Raw genomic sequence first — 23,814 nt, 5'->3', positions numbered from 1 at the left:
TATTATTACTATAAAGACGAATAGACGATTCGAGGGTACCTTTTGTTTTGTTGAATTATATAGAGAGCTCAGAGCTAGTGATTTGATAACTGATTCAAAATAAAGGTTGTACTTACCAATCATCGTATGTCTTATATCTCGACAAACAAAGTAAGTGTAATATAATGTGGTTTATGAACATATACTAGGTTTTCACCCGCGATACACCACATGACTAAATTATAAATTAATATATTTTAAATAATAATTTTTAATTTATTTAGTTTTTAAATTTCTAATTAATTAAATTTTATCTAATTAATATATAATTTTGTTTAGAATGTTTTTTCTTCTTCTTACGTTTTATATAGTTTATAACCTAATTACATGAAATTTGTTATTAGATAGAATATAAAATTTTAAAATACTTAATTTTGTTTTCTATAATTAAACAGAGATATATGCCTATATGGTATGTTAGTGTATATTTTTATTTGTATACAATTTTTTTTTTTGAATATTAAGAATGTGTTGTAGTATGTGTAATATTTTGTAGTTCATATACTAAATAATTTATAAATTAATTTTCCAAACTATGACTACAAATCTATAGTATATGAAATAAACTAATAGTTTTAGTGTTGGTTCTATAGTCCAAACCTGCCATGCTAGGCGGATCATGCAACATGTTCAAAGATTTTTAATCCGCAAAAAGGCTAAAAATCACTTTTTATCAAATTAGTTTTTCAAATTAAAAAAAAAACAATACCTCTTCACTCACCTTCTTATAAAATAAGGAAATAAAATCTGTATACGTTTAAAATTATGTTTGTTACTTTTTAAAACACTTAGTTTCTATAAAAAAAAATCAAATATAAATAAAGTTAATTTGTTTATTAAATTAGTTATTTAATATCAATGACATGCCTGTAAATAAGTGTCAACTTGAGGATTTATTTTATAAATGTCTCCAAAAATGTATATATAGACTAGGATTTAACCCGCGAGACAATATTTTTAATTTTAAAAATTTTAAACTTATATTGTATTTTTTATTACCTCAAATTTATATTGTATTTATTTATTATTTTATTATTTTTTATTAATTTTAAAATATAAAATTTTTACAGGTATTTGATATAAGTATTCAAAGTATTGGATTTTTGTAGTGTTTTCAAAGTTTTAACCCGTGTGGTATATGTATAGTCTAGTAATACATTTATCTCCTGGTACACATCTAAAAGTGTTTTAAAAAAAAATCCACTTAACTCCCTATATGGGATTAATGCCAACCCGTCTCACCAAAATCAAAATAAGTTTTTGCGTAAAAAAAAATAATCAAACTAAGTTTTTTATCAAGTTTAATTATGTTAATTGTTTTACAAAATTAGCATATTTTTATAGTTTATAATTTTTCCATGTCAATATATATATAGTTTATGATAATTTTTGAAGTAAAATAAACCAAATTATATGGGGGTTTTCAACATATTTAATGTGATATTTTATAATTAGATTTTCGGTTTAGGAAATTTATTAATGTTAATATAATTATGGATATTGTAAACTTTTGTTATAGAAAATCTGTTGTATATCATTTAAATTTGGGAGATTCTAGCATCCATAAAAATAGTTTTGGAGATTTAGTGGGTTAAAACTTTAATGGGTAGAGTTGTTTTTGGAAAAATCGGAATGTATAGATATTGTTAAGATTTTATAGCAATAAATGTAACAAATGTTGGTCAATTTAAGAAAGTTTAGTATTTAAGTTTCTCTGCAATGTTATTTATGGAATTGTTTTAGGGGTTAATGTTGTAAAAAATAAAATAAATAAGTAAAACTTAAAGAGCATAAACCAAAATATACTTCAAAAATATTAATATAGATGTCATAGTTTTCTTCTCACTCTACTACTATATATAGTGGTCATCTAAATATCATGTATAGTAAGTAACGAACTAATTATAAAATAAATCTTTCTTAATAACGTTATAATTGTTTTTTGAATGAAGTATTTTTTTTCTTAAATGTTTAAGCTAGTAGTTAAATCGATTATGCCGGATTCAAAGTCGATTATACATGAAAAAGATAATTTATAATCAGCAATTTGTCTTTAACCCGAATAGAAAATGAAGCAAAATGTTGAAATTTTCTGTATAAAAAGTTACTTTTAATAATAATGTACATATTACTACTATGATGTGTGATTAAAGAATGTAACCAACCAATTATTTTTGTGAAACATGTTTTCGCTCATTGGTCTCAGTGTACATTAGTGTCATCATCAAAATGGGAGACTGCTACAATTCACATGGCAAATCGAATCAGTCTATATTCATATATTTGGTTATATCTGCAACATTATTTTTGAAGGAGACTGAGATTGATGGATCTTACTAAAGAGAGTTCTAACATTGGATTATTAATGGTTGATGAAATTAATAATCAACAATAAGACTCACTAGGTGTGTGTATACTGGGTTTGTCTCTATCAAATAATTGATGAATACCGACAAGGCCATATATAGCCAATTAGCCTCTACCCACTATATTCCTGCTTACACTAAAACGATATGGAATGTCTCTCTCTCTCCCATTTCAACTACTAGAAAAACACTATCCATGGTTGCACTATCTATGACTTCACTTATAAATCTTAGAGCAACATAACCGCAGAAACATAAAAACCATTCGCAGCAGCGTAAACCTTGCAGTAAAAAACTGAACACAGGTCATGTCAACAACAAAGAGCGGAGAGAATCGTTTACTTTCGAAGTGAATGCATTTACACAAATGAGGGACGTTGGGTTTGCATTTACGTAACTATGATTGATTCCTTATGTGAAGTTGAAGAAAGAAGGTTGTCGAGCAACAACGAAGTGGACCACATTCCCAACTTAAACCGGTCTGGACCACAAAGCTGTATCGTGGTCCCGGTTTATCTTTTTACTGAAAACGGCTGATACAATGACGAATTGAAGAAGACCCCATGCGTCAACCACACGGTCACGTGACTAAGACCACTAAGACCAATCACTCTTAGACAGGACGTAATCGAACAAAGGAGAAGTACAATGATACCAATTTCTGGTCCGGGTCAAGTGCTGACTCATATGAATTAACGATAACCGGTTTTTAAAATAGTACCAAATTACCAATCAACAAAAACAAAAGAACCATAATAAAGCTAAGGACGTTAAACCGAACATGTATTTAAGGAACCATAAAGCCAAGGATGAAACTTGCTTTCAAAGTAGACAAAACAGAGGCCGTAAAAAGGGAACAAGTTTTTTAAAAGATGCAACGAAAAACAAGTTGGTGAAGACGCAAAAATGTTTTTTTTCTTGGCAGGGGAGACCAGAGGACATGAGCATCAGTTAAACTTTGCGTTTGAGAAGTCCATCTCTGGATGCTGCGTGAAAATATAAGAGACTATAGGAGAACGATATGATAAGAATTGAAAATAAAGACACTATAGGAGTATGTAATGTTTACCTCAGACATGAATTTCTTGAGAATCTCTTGCTTCTGTAGCTCGTCACTTGTTGGAAGACCCATCTGCTTTTGCCTTTGATCAAACTGTGGACAGACAACCACAACAACAACCACTCAATGTCACACAGGAAATAAACAAGAAAAGCTGATGATTTGAGAAACTTGGATGCAAAACAAAAGGATTCTACGAAGACAAAGTACCATCATTTTCTCAACAGTCTGGCGAGTTTCTGGGTCAAGGTCACCTAATTTGCTGCTCTCTGGTTCAACTTTCTGAGTATCTATTTCAGGTTCACCTTTCACACAACATTTCCACCACTCCATCTGATCATGCTTAGTCAAGAGAATTGAAATCACCTTCTGATCCTCTGCAAGTTAGCATTATTATATAACAACAATAAGCACTCTCTTCTAAACCAACAAAAAAGTTCAGTTTATATTGATAACTGTTCAGTTTGGAATTAGGCAAATACCGATATTCCAGTAGCAGTCATCAGGTTTCACAGATCGAGAAAGCTCCCCCTATAATTATTGAAAGTTTGGAAAATTAGCAAGACTATTGAAAGGATACTAGTGTCAACTTGGTATACTTTGTTATAAACAATAGCAGAGGAAAGAACTTACATCGATGATCGGATCCTGGCCTTTGACACCAACCTTGAGACGGTTTTTCTTAATCTCACATACAACAGACCTTGCTTTAGTCCCACTAGGCACTGGGATGTTAACAGTGACCTCCTGGAGAGTCTGGACCCATGAGTAGTTCTCAAGATCAGTTCCATTACCTTTGTTAGGAACTGCAAAGAAACATACACAAAGTTACCTCAGAGATAACAAGAAAACACCAAATGCTCATCCTAGGATTTTATAGAGTATAAGATAAAAGCAAAACCACAATCAAGTATAGATTTCACGATGTTTTGCTTCAACTAGAGAGACATCAAGTTCTAGTACTCTAATCCAACAAAGCTGATGTTGAAATTAGTGTTGAGTGAACACTAACAGAACGTATTGATGCTTAATACCTCATAGAACACGTATCTAAGAACCGTCACTGGTTCAAAGTCTAAACACTCCACTCGATTATCATAGGTCTTTATACTAAGTTAAACAAAGGATATAAAACTTGATAAAGATCAAAACTTTCCAATCCTAAGAGAACACATACCCTAAACCAAATCTTCAAACTTAATCAAGATCAAAACTTTCCAACCCTAAACCATACCCTAAGATCAAACGACAAGCCAAGTTCCCAGATTCAATATCATCAAAGTTAGTTAAAAGAAAAAGACTCGATATTTACCAATGGGACCAGATCCCTTCTTCTCCTCTTCCTTAGGCTTCTCAACTTCCATAGGCTCAGCACTTGAAGCAGCCACAGACGGCTTCACAGTCTCCTTCTCAGCCTTCTTCTCCACAGGCTTAACACTCTCCTTCTCCGCAGTCTTAACAGTCTCTTTCTCAGCTTTCTTCTTCTCAGCCTTCATCAACTTTTCCTTGGCCGCCCTAACCGCGGTGGCGATCTCATCCTCCACTTTAGGTTTCTTGAGAAAGTCGCTCTGTTCTCCAAGAAAGTCGAAAACTTTCTCCAAAAACCCTAATGGGTTTGAAGAATCGAAGGTCGCCCTAAACGGTAGCATCGTGGGTCGGCTGCTACTGCTTTCTTCTTCTACCTCAGAGATAATCGCCATGGGTGTGTGAGGGTTTTGTTGGGTTTGAGATACAGAAGAGAGGGAAATTGTGGAATGGAGATGTTACAAGATTCGATTCTGGAGATTAAAGTTGTTCACTTTGATTTGGGGAAATGAAATCGAGAAGGTTCCAGAAGAAGTGACTTTTTTTTTTTTTTTCGGTGATGTAATTAAGTTTCAAGACTTGGATTTGGTTAACTCGTTACAAATTTTTTCATACAAAAATCAAGTCTGATGGAAAAAACATATTGAACTCCTTTTTCACTCAAACCATAAACAAATCCAAGCATTAATCTCCCTAAACGGACTATCTCAAAAGTCAAAACCGTAATAAATCTTCTTCCCCACAAATCTCATATTAAAGTATACTAAATTCCTCTTTTTTGATGAATCTAAGCATTTAGACCCCTAATCGGACTCTATCAAACACCGTAATCCATGCGTCACCAACATAAGTGTATCATCGCCATCTCAATCACATTTAGATTAGGGTTTTTGTAATTTGATTTAATTTGATTTAGTTTTTAGGTTTTTAGCTGTTGTTTATTTTTGTTGTAATCTTTTAATGGGTTAGATACATATCTTTGGGTTTCTATATAAAAACTTTGGCAAAAGAAAAAAAAACAGATGCAGTTTTGATAATTGTCATAATTACCCCAAGTAAACTCAAATTTAAAAAAATTTAAAAAAACAAATTTTATAAAATATCAAACAAATGGATTATATTATTCAGAAATATTATTTGCAAAGTTTAGTATAGAATGACTTACTATTGGAAAACAATCTAATATTCTATAACAACTATATAAATCCATGAGAAATTTTGTTTTTATTATACAAAATTGCCTTAATTTTTTAAAAATATATGTAAACACTATAATTTTGAAATAGTATAATAAAAACAAAATATGACACATCATCATTTGTGTTATAAAAAGCTGGCAAGTCATTATCATTTCATTCCAACCAAAACTAAACATTATTGCACATTGGATTTGATTAACCACTAATAAATCAATATTTGTGCAGTTTTAATTCAATGAGTAGAAAACTAAAACCCAATACATACTATACCCAGTACAGCATTTTAAGAACATGAGCACATTAATATAATAAAAAAATCATTTTTCAATAGTCTTTTATTTTTATCTTATGATCCGTTTTTTTAAATTTAAACATACATATTTTCTTTTAAAGTATCAAAAGAGATAAAAGAAAGAAATGTATAATTGATGTTGCATAATATTGTAATATTTTCTAGAGACAACTACTAGTTAAAGATTCAAAAATTGTGTTGTAATGTTTGATATTTAATTTTTAGTAACGATTGAGTTAGAAGCACACGATTTTTTGAAGATAATAATTTTACTTTGATTGTTGATATTTTGTGAGATTTAAGATATGATGCAGCCGTCGATTAAATCATAATTCATAAATCCAACATTGCAGGAAATAAAATGGACAATATTCGTCTCAATTACTGTTCAAGAATAATTTATTCCAACATCTAATAATGTTTACTACACTTAACATCTAACATAAGATATGTTACCTTTCAAACCTTCGGTTAAATGTTTATCTTGTTCTGGTGATAAGTCTTTAAATTGATGTTATTGACCATAGTTTAAAAAAAAAAATCACAAAATTTATTAGAGTAAAAGTAAATCAATAAAACAAAATTACAAAATTTAGTAATTTACTAAGCTCCATATCCTTCCTCTTTTGGGGACCTGGACCAAATATTTAGAACGATCAAACCAGCATAGCCCAATAAGACCCAACAAAGTTTATTTACACTTTTGTCTTATTCATTAGTGTAATTTCCCCACTGATAAAAAATCGATGTCCGTATAATCTACACACAGTTTGTGAACAATATGATGCAGTATGATTTGGAGCTTAGTAAATCATTAGTGTAATTTACACTTTTGTCTTATTCATTAGTGTAATTTCCCCACTCTGATAAAAAATCGATGTACGTATGATTTGTTAGTTTCCATTAGCAATTGTAATGAAACCGGTATGACACTATAGGACTAGACGTCTAGACCGGTCTCTATATCCAATATCACCCCTCAAGCAAAAGCTAAGCATGTATTATTGGTTAAATAGGTTTGTACGGTAAATTGTAACATGAGAGAAGTTGATATTAAAAAGAAACAAAGCCATATCGTATCGTTAGAACTTTTAGGTAAATTATAAAAAAAACAAAAGAACAAAAAGCGAGGGCAAAAAGGCCCACCACCTAGAACAGATACAAACTAAGTTGATGTTAAATGTTACTCAGTATAAGAATGAGGAATAGGTGCAACCACCGAATCAATCTCTCTCGTACTATCTCCCGGTGACCAAGCAGGTTGAGAATGGCAATGAGAGGAGAGCCATAATTGCATCAGATTTTCAACTAAACGAAGATTCTTCACGTAAAGATCAGATAAATGGGTACCACTCTATGTGAGCTACTGAGCCGTGAATATATTACATTCCATCGCATTGGCTCCCTTCCCTAGTTTTCAGTTTATACGCCCGAGATTCAAAACTTTTTAACATTATAAGAAAATTAGTTACAGAACATCATATTTCTGATATTTATAACAATACATTTACATGTGTAGAAATCATAAAATATAACTAAGTGGTACTTCTGAATTTTATTTAAAGATTTTAACTAAAAGGTCATCATATTGGTCTAGAGTACTCTATAGCAAAGGATGAATTCTCATAAACATATTACTATTTTACCACTCCGCTACATAGACCAAATGTAGAACTGGTGCCAACAGTTAATCAGGGAAGAAAGGAGTCAAAATATTCAAGTTTTGGTCTAAACTGACCCTAATTATCTCAATATTTTTCTGTGAACGATAAATTCATGTTCAGATAGTTGTATTTGTTTTTTTTGTTTTCTTTTGTTGTTGTTACGGTTCCGATTGATAAACAACGTTTTATGTGGCGTTGTAGATATTTCACGATTTAGACAATACAATAAATATCTGTTCTATAAAAAAAGCACGAAAAGACAAAAGAATGTGTAACCATTTAATGTATCCATCCCTTTTGTAAACGATTATCAAATCACTTTTGACTTTTTAAGATGGTTAAAAGTCGTTTCTAATCAGTCAAAATAATGGTGGTAACCGTTGTTTTTTTTTTCTGCTGTAAATTTCCAACTATTTCACATGCACATTAATTTTACAATTGGTAATCAATAAAATGGGCTAGTCCCGAACCGTAGTAGTTGGTTGTTACAAACAACATATTCATTGAAAGATTAAAAGTTAAGTTTGCCGTTCCCACAGAGAGAGTAATAAAAGTGCACACACCAGTCATTTATTAATTGAAAGAAGCTGTCTGAAAATTCAACTTAAATGTATACATTTGCAGAATAAACCGTTTTAATTATTAAAAAAAAAAAAGATCAAGATTTATAACCAACAAAAGAAGAAGAAGAAAAGGTTTTGTCTCTTTCTGCATACATGAAATAAAATTGTACTTGTGAATTGATCGACATCGACTTCACTTCTCGTATTTTTGTAACATAGAAGAGGCTCATTATTTGATTGAATGGCCAAAAAGATGGTCAGAACAACTTCTACGTTTAGTAAAATGATAATTTATGTTGTGTTTACGTTAAAAGGTAAACATTAAATGAATTAGTACAAATAAAATCTCTGGTCGATATGGTTGGCCGCCCAAATAAATTGGATAGTACCTACCCAATGTATTCGTGACATTTGAAGTGATTAATGATTATTACGTCTATGGATATAAAGGGACTGGGATTGGTGAAGAGTGATATAAGTAAGGACATTAACCAAAGAAAATAAAAAATAGAATTAAGGCAAGTGATAACCATTGATCTCTCATGAATAATTGTAAAATTAATTGACAATTTCACACTGGAGATAGCTTATAACAATAGTGCACATATACTGATGCATTCTCATGGATATCAAATTGCACTATAGTCTTACTTAATTTATCTTTCAAAAGTTGAAATGTATTACTAACATAAATACAGAGTGTCAGGGAGCACAACACAAAAGAAAGAAGTGTAGTCTCAGTAATTAAATTCTCGTGTCTGAAGGAGTTGATTTCTATTCTGATGATTTGACCACTACAGTATTTGCATAATGGTAGCAACTTCTGAGATAACTTTAGATTTTGGGTTCTAAAAGTATTTGTCTTCAGTAAAAAAAAAAAAAAAAAATGGTTATGCACGATAGAACAATGTATAACGCATAATGTCCATCTGATGATGTCATTAAAAAGCCCCATAAAATATACTGACATGAACATGTAGTAGGTATGTTAACAAAAGGGACCATGAGTTCATAACTAAAATCGTGTAACATATTTATTATATATATATAGAGAAAGAAAGAGAGGATAGAGCATAAAGTGACTGTGAGTGAAGAAAAAAAACACCCCCACAAAACTTGGAAAGAGCCACAAATAAGTCAAAGAATGGGTGGAGAGAAGAAGAAGAACACCGTGATGGAGACGGTGGTGGAGGAGGAGCCGCTCAGCCCATGTTCACGGCTGTTCAATTCGCCGGATTTTAACTGTGCGATAATTGTCACAATGGGATGTAGAGTCAAAGGAAACACACCTGCCATTATCGACGGCCTTAAACGCACCCTTGTAAACCACCCTCGCTTCTCCAGCATTTTAGTAAGTCCCAAACACACATAATATATTTATTAAAACCATATTATATATTTTCATTTTAGTAAGTCCAAACATACACACACACAACTTATACATTAAAAATGAAAGGGAGTTAGAAGAAGAATATTAATTATACCAAAGCTTTGGATTCTATGTATACTAATACCACCACTAAGTTCAGAATTTTTCAATAGTAAAAACGTGTTCTCTTATCGTGTTTGTGTCATTAGAGTTATAACATGCTAATAACTCTGAAAAAGGTGAAACAATCATCTAGTTTAATTTTACCTTTTGTTATTTATGTATATGATATATATTCTTTAATCTTTTCTTGTCATGATGAACTCAGGAGATGAACAATGGGAAGAAAGGGAAACCGTGTTGGGTTCGGACAAAAGTTAAAGTAGAAGATCATGTGATTGTGCCTGAAATAGATCCCAAAATCGAAAATCCTGATCAGTATCTTGAAGACTATATCTCTAAGTTAACAACCATTCCTATGGATTTGTCTAAACCATTATGGGAAATTCACATAATACACCTCAAAACATCCAACGCTGAATCCATTGCTCTTCTCAAGATCCATCATTCTTTGGGTGATGGTATGTCTCTCATGTCTCTTTTCCTGGCTTGCACCCGCAAAACATCAAACCTCGAGGCTTTGCCTACAGTAGCGGTTCAGAAGAAACGCTTTGGACCGAGCTGCAACAGCGGGTTTTTCAACAAGATTTGGTGGTTGTTTGTAGGGCTCTGGTTCATCATAAGATTGCTATTCAACACTTTTGTTGATATCTTAATGTTTGCTCTTACAATATTTTTGGTGAGGGATACGGAGACTCCTCTCTTGGCCAAACCCGGTAGTGAATTTAACCCTAAGCGGTTCGTCCACAGGATTATCAGCTTTGACGATGTTAAGCTTGTGAAAAACGCATTGAAAATGGTAAATTTGTTCTGTTTTACTAATTTTAATAGAATTCTTTTAATTTTTTCATGTATAAATCACTGACATTTTTAATATATCTTTGTTAGACGGTCAATGATGTTCTTCTTGGAGTAACAGAAGCCGGACTTTCACGGTATCTTAGCCGAAGATATGGTAAAAGTTGTTTTTTACTTCACAGTGTTATACATATTTAATTTAGAGCTCACGCTCATCTAACGAAACTATATTCATATGTTTTGAAATAGATCAAGAAGCAACACCGAAATTGAAAGAGTCGATGAGGAGAATCCGACTTCGTTCAGCAATTATGATTAACTTGAGACCAAACGCAGGAATTGAGGTTTTCATATATTTACTTAGTCTAGGAATATTTTGAGACCAAATAATTTGTAAACAGATTGTGTGGTTTCATTTATTGTTCAATGATGCTACATATAGGCTCTAGCGGATATGATGGCCAAGAAATCGAAATGCAGATGGGGGAATCTCTTCGGGTACATTCTCCTCCCGTTCTCTGTTGGGCTAGAAACTGATCCTCTAGAATACGTGCGCCGAGCTAAAGCCACGATCGACCGCAAGAAACACTCTCTCGAAGCTGTATTCTCCATGGCATTCTTTAAATTGATACTAAAAGTTCTTGGGCTCAAGGTGACATCTAAATTTAATTTTATACAGAGTCAATCATGCATAGGTTTTGTTTATTTTTTATACACATAAATATTGTCTAATGGAGAAAAAAATTCATAAAAAAAAAATACAGGCAAGTGTAGTTCTTGTAAGGAAAGTGATCCATAGCACAACGTTGACATTTTCAAATGTGGTCGGTCCAAAGGAAGAAATTACATTCCATGGTCATCCACTATCTTATATCGCTCCTTGTGTTTTTGGCCATCCACATGTAAGTATATTTTATATAGAAAATTCATCATATAGAATCTTCTGACTATTCTGTTTTTAATCATGTTCTTTGTATGTGTTTGAAGGCTCTTACTATACATTTCCAGAGCTATGCGAACAAGGTCATAATATCAGTAACGGCGGATCCAACGGTCATTCCTGACCCTCACAAGATGTGTGACGATTTGGTGGAGTCTCTTAAGATAATTAAATCCGCTGTCTTAGAAAGAGGATTATATGAGATTGAGGTCTAGTTAAATCTCTTTTGTTTTTGTCACACTGTGGATTCGTCCATTTCTTTTTTTATGTACTACGGTCCCTCTATGATTACTCTATATTAATTACCTTAAATGTTATTATAACAACTAGACAGACATATCGATATGAAAATTGTACGACAAAAAGTTTATTTAAGCAGATCGATGACTTTGTTAGGTTAATATGAGATTTTGAAGTTACTTGGTAGCTAGATTTCACTAGACATTTTAATAGATACTAATTCACTTCCGAAAGCGAATTTCATCTTTGAATAAGTTTGTGGGAACGTACTCAGAAACAAATAAGAACGAAATTAAAATAAACTTTGTGGGAAGAAGAGAAAATGAAAAGATGAAAGCTTTTGTTAAAATAAACATATACCCCATATTTATAGGTTTGCACACACAATATAAAGTTTTACAATAAATTATTTCATACTTAGAGGGGGTATTGAATTTGTATTTTAAGGGATTTGGTGGGATTTGAGTATTTTAGGATTTTGCAAGATTCATTGAGCTTTTAGAAGATTTTTGGTTATTTGTTAGAGTTTTTAAATATTTTTTTAAAAATACTTTGTGATTTGAAGAGATTTTATTATTAGATTTTGGGAGATTTTAGGATACTTTATAACAAAAAAAAAATTGCTTTTAGAACTCAGATGACCATGATAAATGCTCTCGACTTCTCATCAATTTTTCATGAGACTGTTCAATCAGCGTATTCATCACTTACCTTGCACCACCTGCCTCCAGCGTCGGAAACCACCACTTTGACATGTTTAACGACGAGCAATTCATGTCCGTGTTCAGCGACAACAAACACAACAACCACAATCATCATCATCACAACAACTTCAACGACAATTTCTCTACGGTACTATGCCGTCCAATCACAATAGCAGTAGCGATGATAATAGCAAAGAAACACCACCATCCCATCATGATCATCACATGAACAACATAGCCTACCAAAACAATCTTATGTTCCATGTCTTTATTTTTCTTGATTAACAAGGGATTATATTGATTGAGAAGTAAGCTTAGGAGATTGATTTCGTCAGAATCGAACCCATGAACTCATTCCCACTAACAAAGACAAATGCCACTAGACTAAACACATTTTTTGGAAAATAAAGCCAAAAGTTATATATAAAATACACAGCAGAAAATAAGGCCACAAGCTCATGCTTCATGGGCTTGGCCTTTGGGCCGACTCTGTGTGTGTTGCTTGTTGTGCAGTATTGTGTATTGTATTTGAGGTGACAAGAATTTAATGTGGATAAGATTTGTTGTGACTTGCAAAGTAAAAAGCAGAGGAGTGTAACCAAAAACAGAGAGTAGCAACCACACAACAGCAAAAAAAAAAAAGGAGTTACTGAGAAGAAGATGAAGAAAAGAAAAGAAAAAAAAAAGCATAAGAAGGAGAAGATGACAAAATAGAGAGTTTTATCTATTGGAAGAAGATGAAGTCTATAAGAGCCTAAGAAGCAAAGGTTAGAGAGAAACCAAGGTGGAAGTATCGAAATATAAGTAAATGATGGAGGTGTTGTCCTTTGTACGCATTGCTCTAGCTTCATTCAGCAGACCATTTTGCTATCTTCTCTGCAACATTCTTTGTCCCTCTTTCTCTTTCATCTGTTCCATTTGTGTTATACATAAACACTACATTAGATCAAGGTTCTAAGACATACTACTAACAAATGTATTGATGATTCAAAAAAAATTGTTTACCTGAAGTACAAGCTGCACAGCTTTCTTTGGACTTACCATATACCATAACCCATCACAACAGAATTTTTTTTTGGTTTAATGTTAAAACCATCACTACAGATTTTTTTTTTCTTTCAGTTATTAGAATAAGCAAAAAAAAATGAGAACAAGGGACAAACTTATTACGTTTATGTGTTTACCTAGTCAATTGAGCAAATACATTTTACTAGATTGATCGATATGCACATGCAGGCTTATATATGGCTCTGCAATTAAACGGCTGCTTTGGAAATTTGTCTACAAGCATCTTTGCAAGGTTTATACCTGAAACAAATTATCAAATCAGACTTGGTGATTTTGTTACAATGAAGATGGAATCACCAGCGTGTTTAATTCATTAAGCTAGTACAAAAGATCAGATTCTCTCCATCTCTCAATGATAGTCCTGCATACTGGAATTGTTTTCTCTCGGACAAGCTAATTACTTTATGATCTTCAGTCATTTGTATATATCTCCCATTGAGACTGCCAAANTGTAAGTCCACACACACACACACACAACATTAAAACTGAAAGGGGTAAGAAGAATATATTAGATCAAACCTTTGGATAATATATCACCACTAAGTTCAGAATTTTCCAATAGTAAAAACGTTTTCTCTTATCGTGCTTGTATCATTAGAGTTATAACATACTAATCCAACTGAAAAAGGTGAAACATTAATCCTCTTTGTTACCTTTTGTTATGTATATGAATCTTTTTTCTTGTCATGATGATGAACTCAGGAGATGAACAATGGGAAGAAAGGGAAACCGTGTTGGGTTCGGACAAAAGTTAAAGTAGAAGATCATGTGATTGTGCCTGATATAGATCCCAAAATCGAAAATCCTGATCAGTATCTTGAAGACTATATTTCTAAGTTAACAACCATCCCTATGGATTTGTCTAAACCATTATGGGAAATTCACTTAATACACCTCAAAACATCCAACGCTGAATCCATTGCTCTTCTCAAGATCCATCATTCTTTGGGTGATGGTATGTCTCTCATGTCTCTTTTCCTGGCTTGCACCCGCAAAACATCAAACCTCGAGGCTTTGCCTACAGTAGCGGTTCAGAAGAAACGCTTTGGACCGAGCTGCAACAGCGGGTTTTTCAACAAGATTTGGTGGTTGTTTGTAGGGCTCTGGTTCATCATAAGATTGCTATTCAACACTTTTGTTGATATCTTAATGTTTGCTCTTACAATATTTTTGGTGAGGGATACGGAGACTCCTCTCTTGGCCAAACCTGGTAGTGAACTTAACCCTAAGCGGTTCGTCCACAGGATTATCAGCTTTGACGATGTTAAGCTTGTGAAAAACGCATTGAAAATGGTAAATTTGTTCTGTTTTACTAATTTTAATAGAATTCTTTTAATTTTTTCATGTATAAATCACTGACATTTTTAATATATCTTTGTTAGACGGTCAATGATGTTCTTCTTGGAGTAACAGAAGCCGGACTTTCACGGTATCTTAGCCGAAGATATGGTAAAAGTTGTTTTTTACTTCACAGTGTTATACATATTTAATTTAGAGCTCACGCTCATCTAACGAAACTATATTCATATGTTTTGAAATAGATCAAGAAGCAACACCGAAATTGAAAGAGTCGATGAGGAGAATCCGACTTCGTTCAGCAATTATGATTAACTTGAGACCAAACGCAGGAATTGAGGTTTTCATATATTTACTTAGTCTAGGAATATTTTGAGACCAAATAATTTGTAAACAGATTGTGTGGTTTCATTTATTGTTCAATGATGCTACATATAGGCTCTAGCGGATATGATGGCCAAGAAATCGAAATGCAGATGGGGGAATCTCTTCGGGTACATTCTCCTCCCGTTCTCTGTTGGGCTAGAAACTGATCCTCTAGAATACGTGCGCCGAGCTAAAGCCACGATCGACCGCAAGAAACACTCTCTCGAAGCTGTATTCTCCATGGCATTCTTTAAATTGATACTAAAAGTTCTTGGGCTCAAGGTGACATCTAAATTTAATTTTATACAGAGTCAATCATGCATAGGTTTTGTTTATTTTTTATACACATAAATATTGTCTAATGGAGAAAAAAATTCATAAAAAAAAAATACAGGCAAGTGTAGTTCTTGTAAGGAAAGTGATCCATAGCACAACGTTGACATTTTCAAATGTGGTCGGTCCAAAGGAAGAAATTACATTCCATGGTCATCCACTATCTTATATCGCTCCTTGTGTTTTTGGCCATCCACATGTAAGTATATTTTATATAGAAAATTCATCATATAGAATCTTCTGACTATTCTGTTTTTAATCATGTTCTTTGTATGTGTTTGAAGGCTCTTACTATACATTTCCAGAGCTATGCGAACAAGGTCATAATATCAGTAACGGCGGATCCAACGGTCATTCCTGACCCTCACAAGATGTGTGACGATTTGGTGGAGTCTCTTAAGATAATTAAATCCGCTGTCTTAGAAAGAGGATTATATGAGATTGAGGTCTAGTTAAATCTCTTTTGTTTTTGTCACACTGTGGATTCGTCCATTTCTTTTTTTATGTACTACGGTCCCTCTATGATTACTCTATATTAATTACCTTAAATGTTATTATAACAACTAGACAGACATATCGATATGAAAATTGTACGACAAAAAGTTTATTTAAGCAGATCGATGACTTTGTTAGGTTAATATGAGATTTTGAAGTTACTTGGTAGCTAGATTTCACTAGACATTTTAATAGATACTAATTCACTTCCGAAAGCGAATTTCATCTTTGAATAAGTTTGTGGGAACGTACTCAGAAACAAATAAGAACGAAATTAAAATAAACTTTGTGGGAAGAAGAGAAAATGAAAAGATGAAAGCTTTTGTTAAAATAAACATATACCCCATATTTATAGGTTTGCACACACAATATAAAGTTTTACAATAAATTATTTCATACTTAGAGGGGGTATTGAATTTGTATTTTAAGGGATTTGGTGGGATTTGAGTATTTTAGGATTTTGCAAGATTCATTGAGCTTTTAGAAGATTTTTGGTTATTTGTTAGAGTTTTTAAATATTTTTTTAAAAATACTTTGTGATTTGAAGAGATTTTATTATTAGATTTTGGGAGATTTTAGGATACTTTATAACAAAAAAAAAATTGCTTTTAGAACTCAGATGACCATGATAAATGCTCTCGACTTCTCATCAATTTTTCATGAGACTGTTCAATCAGCGTATTCATCACTTACCTTGCACCACCTGCCTCCAGCGTCGGAAACCACCACTTTGACATGTTTAACGACGAGCAATTCATGTCCGTGTTCAGCGACAACAAACACAACAACCACAATCATCATCATCACAACAACTTCAACGACAATTTCTCTACGGTACTATGCCGTCCAATCACAATAGCAGTAGCGATGATAATAGCAAAGAAACACCACCATCCCATCATGATCATCACATGAACAACATAGCCTACCAAAACAATCTTATGTTCCATGTCTTTATTTTTCTTGATTAACAAGGGATTATATTGATTGAGAAGTAAGCTTAGGAGATTGATTTCGTCAGAATCGAACCCATGAACTCATTCCCACTAACAAAGACAAATGCCACTAGACTAAACACATTTTTTGGAAAATAAAGCCAAAAGTTATATATAAAATACACAGCAGAAAATAAGGCCACAAGCTCATGCTTCATGGGCTTGGCCTTTGGGCCGACTCTGTGTGTGTTGCTTGTTGTGCAGTATTGTGTATTGTATTTGAGGTGACAAGAATTTAATGTGGATAAGATTTGTTGTGACTTGCAAAGTAAAAAGCAGAGGAGTGTAACCAAAAACAGAGAGTAGCAACCACACAACAGCAAAAAAAAAAAAGGAGTTACTGAGAAGAAGATGAAGAAAAGAAAAGAAAAGAAAAAAGCATAAGAAGGAGAAGATGACAAAATAGAGAGTTTTATCTATTGGAAGAAGATGAAGTCTATAAGAGCCTAAGAAGCAAAGGTTAGAGAGAAACCAAGGTGGAAGTATCGAAATATAAGTAAATGATGGAGGTGTTGTCCTTTGTACGCATTGCTCTAGCTTCATTCAGCAGACCATTTTGCTATCTTCTCTGCAACATTCTTTGTCCCTCTTTCTCTTTCATCTGTTCCATTTGTGTTATACATAAACACTACATTAGATCAAGGTTCTAAGACATACTACTAACAAATGTATTGATGATTCAAAAAAAATTGTTTACCTGAAGTACAAGCTGCACAGCTTTCTTTGGACTTACCATATACCATAACCCATCACAACAGAATTTTTTTTTGGTTTAATGTTAAAACCATCACTACAGATTTTTTTTTTCTTTCAGTTATTAGAATAAGCAAAAAAAAATGAGAACAAGGGACAAACTTATTACGTTTATGTGTTTACCTAGTCAATTGAGCAAATACATTTTACTAGATTGATCGATATGCACATGCAGGCTTATATATGGCTCTGCAATTAAACGGCTGCTTTGGAAATTTGTCTACAAGCATCTTTGCAAGGTTTATACCTGAAACAAATTATCAAATCAGACTTGGTGATTTTGTTACAATGAAGATGGAATCACCAGCGTGTTTAATTCATTAAGCTAGTACAAAAGATCAGATTCTCTCCATCTCTCAATGATAGTCCTGCATACTGGAATTGTTTTCTCTCGGACAAGCTAATTACTTTATGATCTTCAGTCATTTGTATATATCTCCCATTGAGACTGCCAAATGCAAAACAAATCTGAAACGAGAGAGGAAGCAATCAAATTCGCCGGTGGTGGGATTGGAGCGGAGGAGTGGGGAAGAGCTAGAAGACATGACCAGGTGAGATCGTTTCCGTTTCAATTTTGATTTCCCAGGAAGTGCAGTTTTTTTCTTTTTATGAAATCCTGTAAAATTCTACCTCAAAGGGTATGATTTTGGGGGAGAGTATTTTTAACTAAAAAACAATTCAAAATCTACTAAAATCATTCAAAGTAGTAGTTTTTTAAAAAGTTGTGATATTTTGAATAACAGTAGATTTCAATTAAGTTTTATAATTCATTGATTGAATAACAAGGGATTTTAAATTATTTTAAATGATTTTATATAAATCCAAGTTGAATAACATAGGATTTTAAAAGATTTTTAAAAATCATCAATTGAATAACAAGTGATTTTAGGAATACTCCAAAGTCTTCTAAAATACTAACTTCAATACCCCCTCTTAATTACACAATCACCCATGCATATACCAAATTTTAACAGATCAAGATTAGTAGCTTCAGTTATGTACTCCAACAATTTGATCATAACACTATAGAGCGTCTTTCATAGCTTTCAAAGATTCCTCCATTTTATCACAAATATTGTGAGGATCTGGTATGACTGAAGGATCAACAGCTATCGAAATTACCATCTTCTCAGCATAACTTATGAAATGTATCCCCAATGCCTACCAAACACATTACATGTATGGATATTATATAATTAGAAGAAGAAAAATAGAAAAGAGCTCTCTCCACGAATACTAATTTGAAAACTTATCAATTCAATTATTGTGAAGAAACACGTACTTGCGAGTGTCCATAGGAACTTAGAGCGATGTAAGTGATATGATTGCCGTGTAAACTAACTTCTTCAACAGGGCCAACGATGTTTGATAAGATTGTTGTTGTGTTCGAAAATGTACGTTTGACTACCTACAATGCCATGAGTGTCATATGAGGAAATAATGTCGTCCCCACATTGAAGCACAAACAAACCTTTGAGTTATTTATCACAATATATACCTTAGCATCAGGTCCGAAAATATTAAGGATGACGTTGATGATTGAATAATGCACAACCGCGCAAAAAGAGTGCTTCATTCGATCCATTATTGATTTAGCTTTTAATAGAGGAACCAATGGATCGGTTTCTAAACTGATGGAGAACGGAACAAAAGCTAAGGTGACGTAGTTACCCCATCTACACTTCGAACCCTTGGCCAACATATCCGCAACAGGCTTCATGCAATTGTTATTCAAGTCATGGTTAAATTCTCTTCAGTTAATGCTAAATTTTAGGTGTAGATATCTCACCTGGATTCCGATATCCTGCCTTAGATTAACCGCAACACCTGCTCGAATTCGCATTCCATCTGGAAGATTGTTTTGATCCGATGTCGTTGTTCCATCCTCACCATCTTTGTTGCCTTGATATTCAAGAAATAGTATACAAATGCAAAACATTAGAAAATTAGTTCCAACGCATTGTATATGTATATATATATATATTTGATATTGACTTCCCATATCAATATTTACCATATCGCTGGTTCAGATAGCGTGAGAGAGCGGCTTGTGTAACTCCAAGTAAAACATCATTGACAGTCTAGCCACACACACAAAACCCAAAAAAAAAAAATATATATATAGGGAGTATGCAAAATTATTACAACCGAATTCAAAATAGTAACTCACCATGTTCATAGTCTTTTTTATAAGTTTAATATCATCCAATGAGACGGTTCGGTGATAAAATCTTCTTGTATTACCGACACCAGCACCTTCGTTAAGGGGCGTCTCCGTATCCTTCAAAAACAATGTAGTTGCCAAAAGCAGTAAAAGATCTACAATGGTATTCCAAATCAATCTCACCGCAGAGTATATAGCGATTATGGATCTTATAAACCATCCTTTGTTTCCAATTTTTTCTCGCCGTTTTATAGCAGGAATGGTAGGAAATGCCTCAGGATCTGATGTTTTTCGGGTACAGGCCACCAAGAGAGACATCAAGGACATTCCATCTGCCAAAGAATGATGACATCTCATTACCCCGACCGCTTCTGCATCAGATGTTTTGACATTGAGGATGTGAATATCCCACAACGGTCTCGATTTATCGAGAGGGCTCAGCGTTAACCGCGAGACATAGTCATCGACGAAGCCATCTCCATCGTCTTTGATCTCTTGTAGGTCTATGTCTGGTGAAAACACATGGTCTTCTACATTGACTCTAGTCTTCATCCATCTAGCACCATCATCTGACTACACAATCCATATATAGTTTACAAAAAAAAAACAAATGTTAAATCCTATATATAAGTTGTGTATATATGTGTGTGTGGTTATTACCAGTTTACTACAGAAACGAGGATGCTTGGAAACGTTATGCTTCAAGTCATCTAGAATGATGTGAGGATTAATCTTGGCTTTGAATCCGATCATCGTGATAATGCAATTGTCTATCCCCGGCGATAGGAATACACGAGCCATCGGGCTTAGAGGCTCCTCCTCCTCTTCTTCTTCCTTCGTCATATTCACATCTTTCATTTTTCTTTCACCTCTCAATTTCGTCTCCCTTGTTCTCTTCTAGCTAGTTTGGTTCATATCTTAAACTTAAATGTGAAAATAACTAAACGTTAGTTATTAATAAAATTATATACTATTATTTGCATCTAATGGTTACATTAGCGTACGTAATAGGTAGAGTAAATCATTTCTGACAGTATTTTATCTGTTAATGCCTTTTAACAGGTTTTCCCACGTGACATTAATTGCTTCAAGATTTATGTATATTTTACGAGCGACTTGTCTACGATATTTTACGAGCGACTTTTCCCATATGGGCATACCCATCCCATTTAAACCCAGCTCATATAAAACCCAGTCCATTTGAGATTAAACCCATATAAACCCATTTAAGTTTAATCCCCCATTTAGTTTTGCCCATTTAAATATGGGTAAACCCATAAACCCATTTAAACCTATATAAAGCTCATATAAACTCAATATTATTTTACTTTTACTGTAAAAATCATTATGAACCTGAAGTAATTAAAGACAAAATACTGATGAGTAAAGACAAAATATAGATGTAAAAATCATTATGAACCAAAGTGAATGACATTGAGCTACAACATGATCAAACACTACTAGGATCCCAAAAAAAAAAAGCAGAGAAGCTTATGAAACAATAACAACAACAACAACAACAACAAATTAAAACGATTCACAAACACAAATCCACAAATCCAATTTGAATTAATACACTTATACTCACCTTCGTCGAGGCTCAGAGAAGACGATGCTGAATTGAAACACTTATCTAGGAGAAGACGATAACTTTCAGATTTTCTCAGATTTCATCGAAGAAGAAGACATACAGTAAAACCTCTATAAATTAATACTCTATAAATTAATAAATTTTGCTAGTCCCAAGTCGGGCTAGTATAAAAAATTAACAAAATTCGATAAGATAATAAAATAATAATTTTTTAAAATCTTCATGTAAAATATGGTCCCAATAATATCATAAATTAATAATTATATAAATATACATATATATATTGATATAATAATGTATGTTTCTTCTAAAACTCATATCTATAAAACAATTGTTATATTGTATTTTTAAACTATAATGATATAAAATATTCTGTAACATGTCATAAAAATAGCTAAAAAAATTTTAAGTTTTCAATTTTTAAATATCCATCTTTTATATTTTGATAGTTTGATTGACTATTAAAATACAACAACTGATATTATTATTCATAAATTTAAATTTATGTATGCCATGTGTATAAGTGAATTTGTCTATTATATTTATAATTTATTGTTAATAATGTTTTCTCTATATTACAAATTCAATTTCAATAGCATAAAATTAACAACATCCGAAAGTATAATCTTATGTTTATTATTCTAGAGTTCTACATATCAAAATTTAATAGCTAACTCTTCCAAACAATAAGACATGCCCGAATGAAGTATTTAGTAAGCCCAAAGCCCAGAGCTAAAACCTAATCTTTCTTTTTTTTTTTTTTTTTGTCACAAGCTCAAACCTAATCTTGATCCATAAACTCAGAAGCCACTAATAGAATTGCCATTTTATTTGTTGAAAATGATTAATCCATAGAAAGAAGTTGTCGGTATGGGTTAATTAGAGATGAAGATATAGATAAAGCACTATGATTTCTAACGTAAAATCAAACTAATAATAATAATTGTAACGTAACGTTCTTTGGTCTAGTTAGTTATCTCTAATCAATACATCTTTTGACTTTTAACCTCTGCTCTTAATATCCAATGGTTGAATCTAAATTATTCAGTGGAAGGTTAACGCATTACCAACAACCAATCTTATGAATGCTCCTGTCAAATTCATCAACTGTATTAGCATTATAAGTGTAATTAAATGATGTCATGTTAGTCACTAAATCTTTGAATGATAATTAAGATAGTGTTTCATATACTTTTATAATTCGTTATCAATATATTAATGTTAAATTGATTTTATGAAATTACGAGTATGGGGTAATGTGAGATGTGTGTATGGTTTTCGTGAGTCTTATACTCTTATGATACATGAGAAAAGTCTACAAATGATACCCTGATTGGTAAACCCATTATAATGTCTAAAAAGCAATATTCAGTTTTATCTATATACTGTACTGCCAATAATGGATATCAAAACATGCACGTCTATGTATTAAGTGACACATGGACTGACGGACATGTGTTCATGTACAAAGTTTACAAAAGAAATGATTTTGTTTCTAACGTAAATCATTCTTAGCAATGTTTAATGTTCAACGTAACAAATTCTTTATATGCAAAGGTTAAACAGTAAATTACTAATGTTAAAGGTTAAACAGTAAATTCATCATTTATCGACGGTGTGATGATTTTCGAGGTTCTTTTTATATGCAACTAACATGGAAATATCTTACGTACGAATTTCCAAAGATTTATATAATAATTAGATATAATGTGTAATAAACAAATGCGTCAATGAACCACATAAGACCTTTTTGTTAAAAGTAATTGGGAACAACAAGAATCATTCATTCATTAATCAAAACGTGAGAGTGGTCTCATGAAATAAAACTTTTTGTGAAGGAGACAAAGCACAAAATGCTAAGATAAGAAAAAGAAAAAAGAGGTTATAAGGGACAGAAGACTTATGGTAGAGGACAGCTCACTCCCTTATTGACATTGACTTCGTACCCAACCTTTAATTTTGTTATCATTAGGCTATAGCTAAATTAGCTACTCCATCGTATACATCATTCTTATCGTATCAACATCTACTTCACCGCGTGACTTGAGAGACCTTTTTTTTTTTGGCAAAACATTGACTTAAACATCAAACATA

General features: G+C 32.6%; 4 protein-coding genes across 4 annotated transcripts; 2 read left to right on the top strand and 2 right to left on the bottom strand.

Moving 5' to 3' along the window:
* LOC104728504 (protein BOBBER 1) lies at nucleotides 3,096–5,381 on the bottom strand. Its single transcript, XM_010447473.2, has 6 exons — nucleotides 4,778–5,381; nucleotides 4,099–4,271; nucleotides 3,948–3,996; nucleotides 3,676–3,842; nucleotides 3,475–3,558; nucleotides 3,096–3,391 (listed from the first exon to the last, which is right to left on the bottom strand). Exons 1-6 carry the CDS (start codon nucleotides 5,163–5,165, stop codon nucleotides 3,353–3,355), a joined length of 900 nt encoding a protein of 299 aa, XP_010445775.1. The 5' UTR covers nucleotides 5,166–5,381; the 3' UTR covers nucleotides 3,096–3,352.
* Nucleotides 9,559–12,095, top strand: LOC104728498 (O-acyltransferase WSD1-like). The gene is made up of 7 exons (XM_010447466.2): nucleotides 9,559–9,839; nucleotides 10,186–10,776; nucleotides 10,866–10,932; nucleotides 11,025–11,119; nucleotides 11,218–11,427; nucleotides 11,540–11,677; nucleotides 11,763–12,095. Exons 1-7 carry the CDS (start codon nucleotides 9,633–9,635, stop codon nucleotides 11,928–11,930), a joined length of 1,476 nt encoding a protein of 491 aa, XP_010445768.1. The 5' UTR covers nucleotides 9,559–9,632; the 3' UTR covers nucleotides 11,931–12,095.
* LOC104728491 (O-acyltransferase WSD1-like) lies at nucleotides 14,259–16,339 on the top strand. The gene is made up of 6 exons (XM_010447463.2): nucleotides 14,259–15,020; nucleotides 15,110–15,176; nucleotides 15,269–15,363; nucleotides 15,462–15,671; nucleotides 15,784–15,921; nucleotides 16,007–16,339. The coding sequence occupies exons 1-6, from the start codon at nucleotides 14,433–14,435 to the stop codon at nucleotides 16,172–16,174; spliced, it is 1,266 nt and encodes a 421-aa protein (XP_010445765.1). The 5' UTR covers nucleotides 14,259–14,432; the 3' UTR covers nucleotides 16,175–16,339.
* Nucleotides 18,989–20,972, bottom strand: LOC104728473 (O-acyltransferase WSD1). Its single transcript, XM_019235905.1, has 7 exons — nucleotides 20,790–20,972; nucleotides 20,136–20,702; nucleotides 19,980–20,046; nucleotides 19,755–19,867; nucleotides 19,464–19,679; nucleotides 19,248–19,373; nucleotides 18,989–19,126 (listed from the first exon to the last, which is right to left on the bottom strand). Exons 1-7 carry the CDS (start codon nucleotides 20,970–20,972, stop codon nucleotides 18,989–18,991), a joined length of 1,410 nt encoding a protein of 469 aa, XP_019091450.1.

This window comes from Camelina sativa, chromosome 2, assembly GCF_000633955.1.
Source record: "Camelina sativa cultivar DH55 chromosome 2, Cs, whole genome shotgun sequence".
Taxonomy (NCBI): Eukaryota; Viridiplantae; Streptophyta; class Magnoliopsida; order Brassicales; family Brassicaceae; genus Camelina; species Camelina sativa.
This window is presented reverse-complemented; position numbering and strand designations above follow the sequence as displayed.

Excerpts from the sequence above, each read along its gene's own strand:
- LOC104728491 (XM_010447463.2), top strand. The coding sequence starts at position 14,433 with ATGAACAATGGGAAGAAAGGGAAACCGTGTTGGGTTCGGACAAAAGTT. Across the intron at positions 15,364-15,461 it reads GACCAAACGCAGGAATTGAG|GCTCTAGCGGATATGATGGC; the intron begins GTTTTCATATAT and ends TGCTACATATAG. Across the intron at positions 15,922-16,006 it reads GTGTTTTTGGCCATCCACAT|GCTCTTACTATACATTTCCA; the intron begins GTAAGTATATTT and ends ATGTGTTTGAAG.
- LOC104728504 (XM_010447473.2), bottom strand. The coding sequence starts at position 5,165 with ATGGCGATTATCTCTGAGGTAGAAGAAGAAAGCAGTAGCAGCCGACCC. Across the intron at positions 4,272-4,777 it reads GAAGGGATCTGGTCCCATTG|TTCCTAACAAAGGTAATGGA; the intron begins GTAAATATCGAG and ends GTTTCTTTGCAG. Across the intron at positions 3,392-3,474 it reads TCAAGAAATTCATGTCTGAG|CATCCAGAGATGGACTTCTC; the intron begins GTAAACATTACA and ends ATTTTCACGCAG.
- LOC104728473 (XM_019235905.1), bottom strand. The coding sequence starts at position 20,972 with ATGACGAAGGAAGAAGAAGAGGAGGAGGAGCCTCTAAGCCCGATGGCT. Across the intron at positions 19,680-19,754 it reads GGCAGGATATCGGAATCCAG|CCTGTTGCGGATATGTTGGC; the intron begins GTGAGATATCTA and ends AATTGCATGAAG. Across the intron at positions 19,127-19,247 it reads GTTCCTATGGACACTCGCAA|GCATTGGGGATACATTTCAT; the intron begins GTACGTGTTTCT and ends TGTGTTTGGTAG.
- LOC104728498 (XM_010447466.2), top strand. The coding sequence starts at position 9,633 with ATGGGTGGAGAGAAGAAGAAGAACACCGTGATGGAGACGGTGGTGGAG. Across the intron at positions 11,428-11,539 it reads TAAAAGTTCTTGGGCTCAAG|GCAAGTGTAGTTCTTGTAAG; the intron begins GTGACATCTAAA and ends AAAAAAATACAG. Across the intron at positions 11,678-11,762 it reads GTGTTTTTGGCCATCCACAT|GCTCTTACTATACATTTCCA; the intron begins GTAAGTATATTT and ends ATGTGTTTGAAG.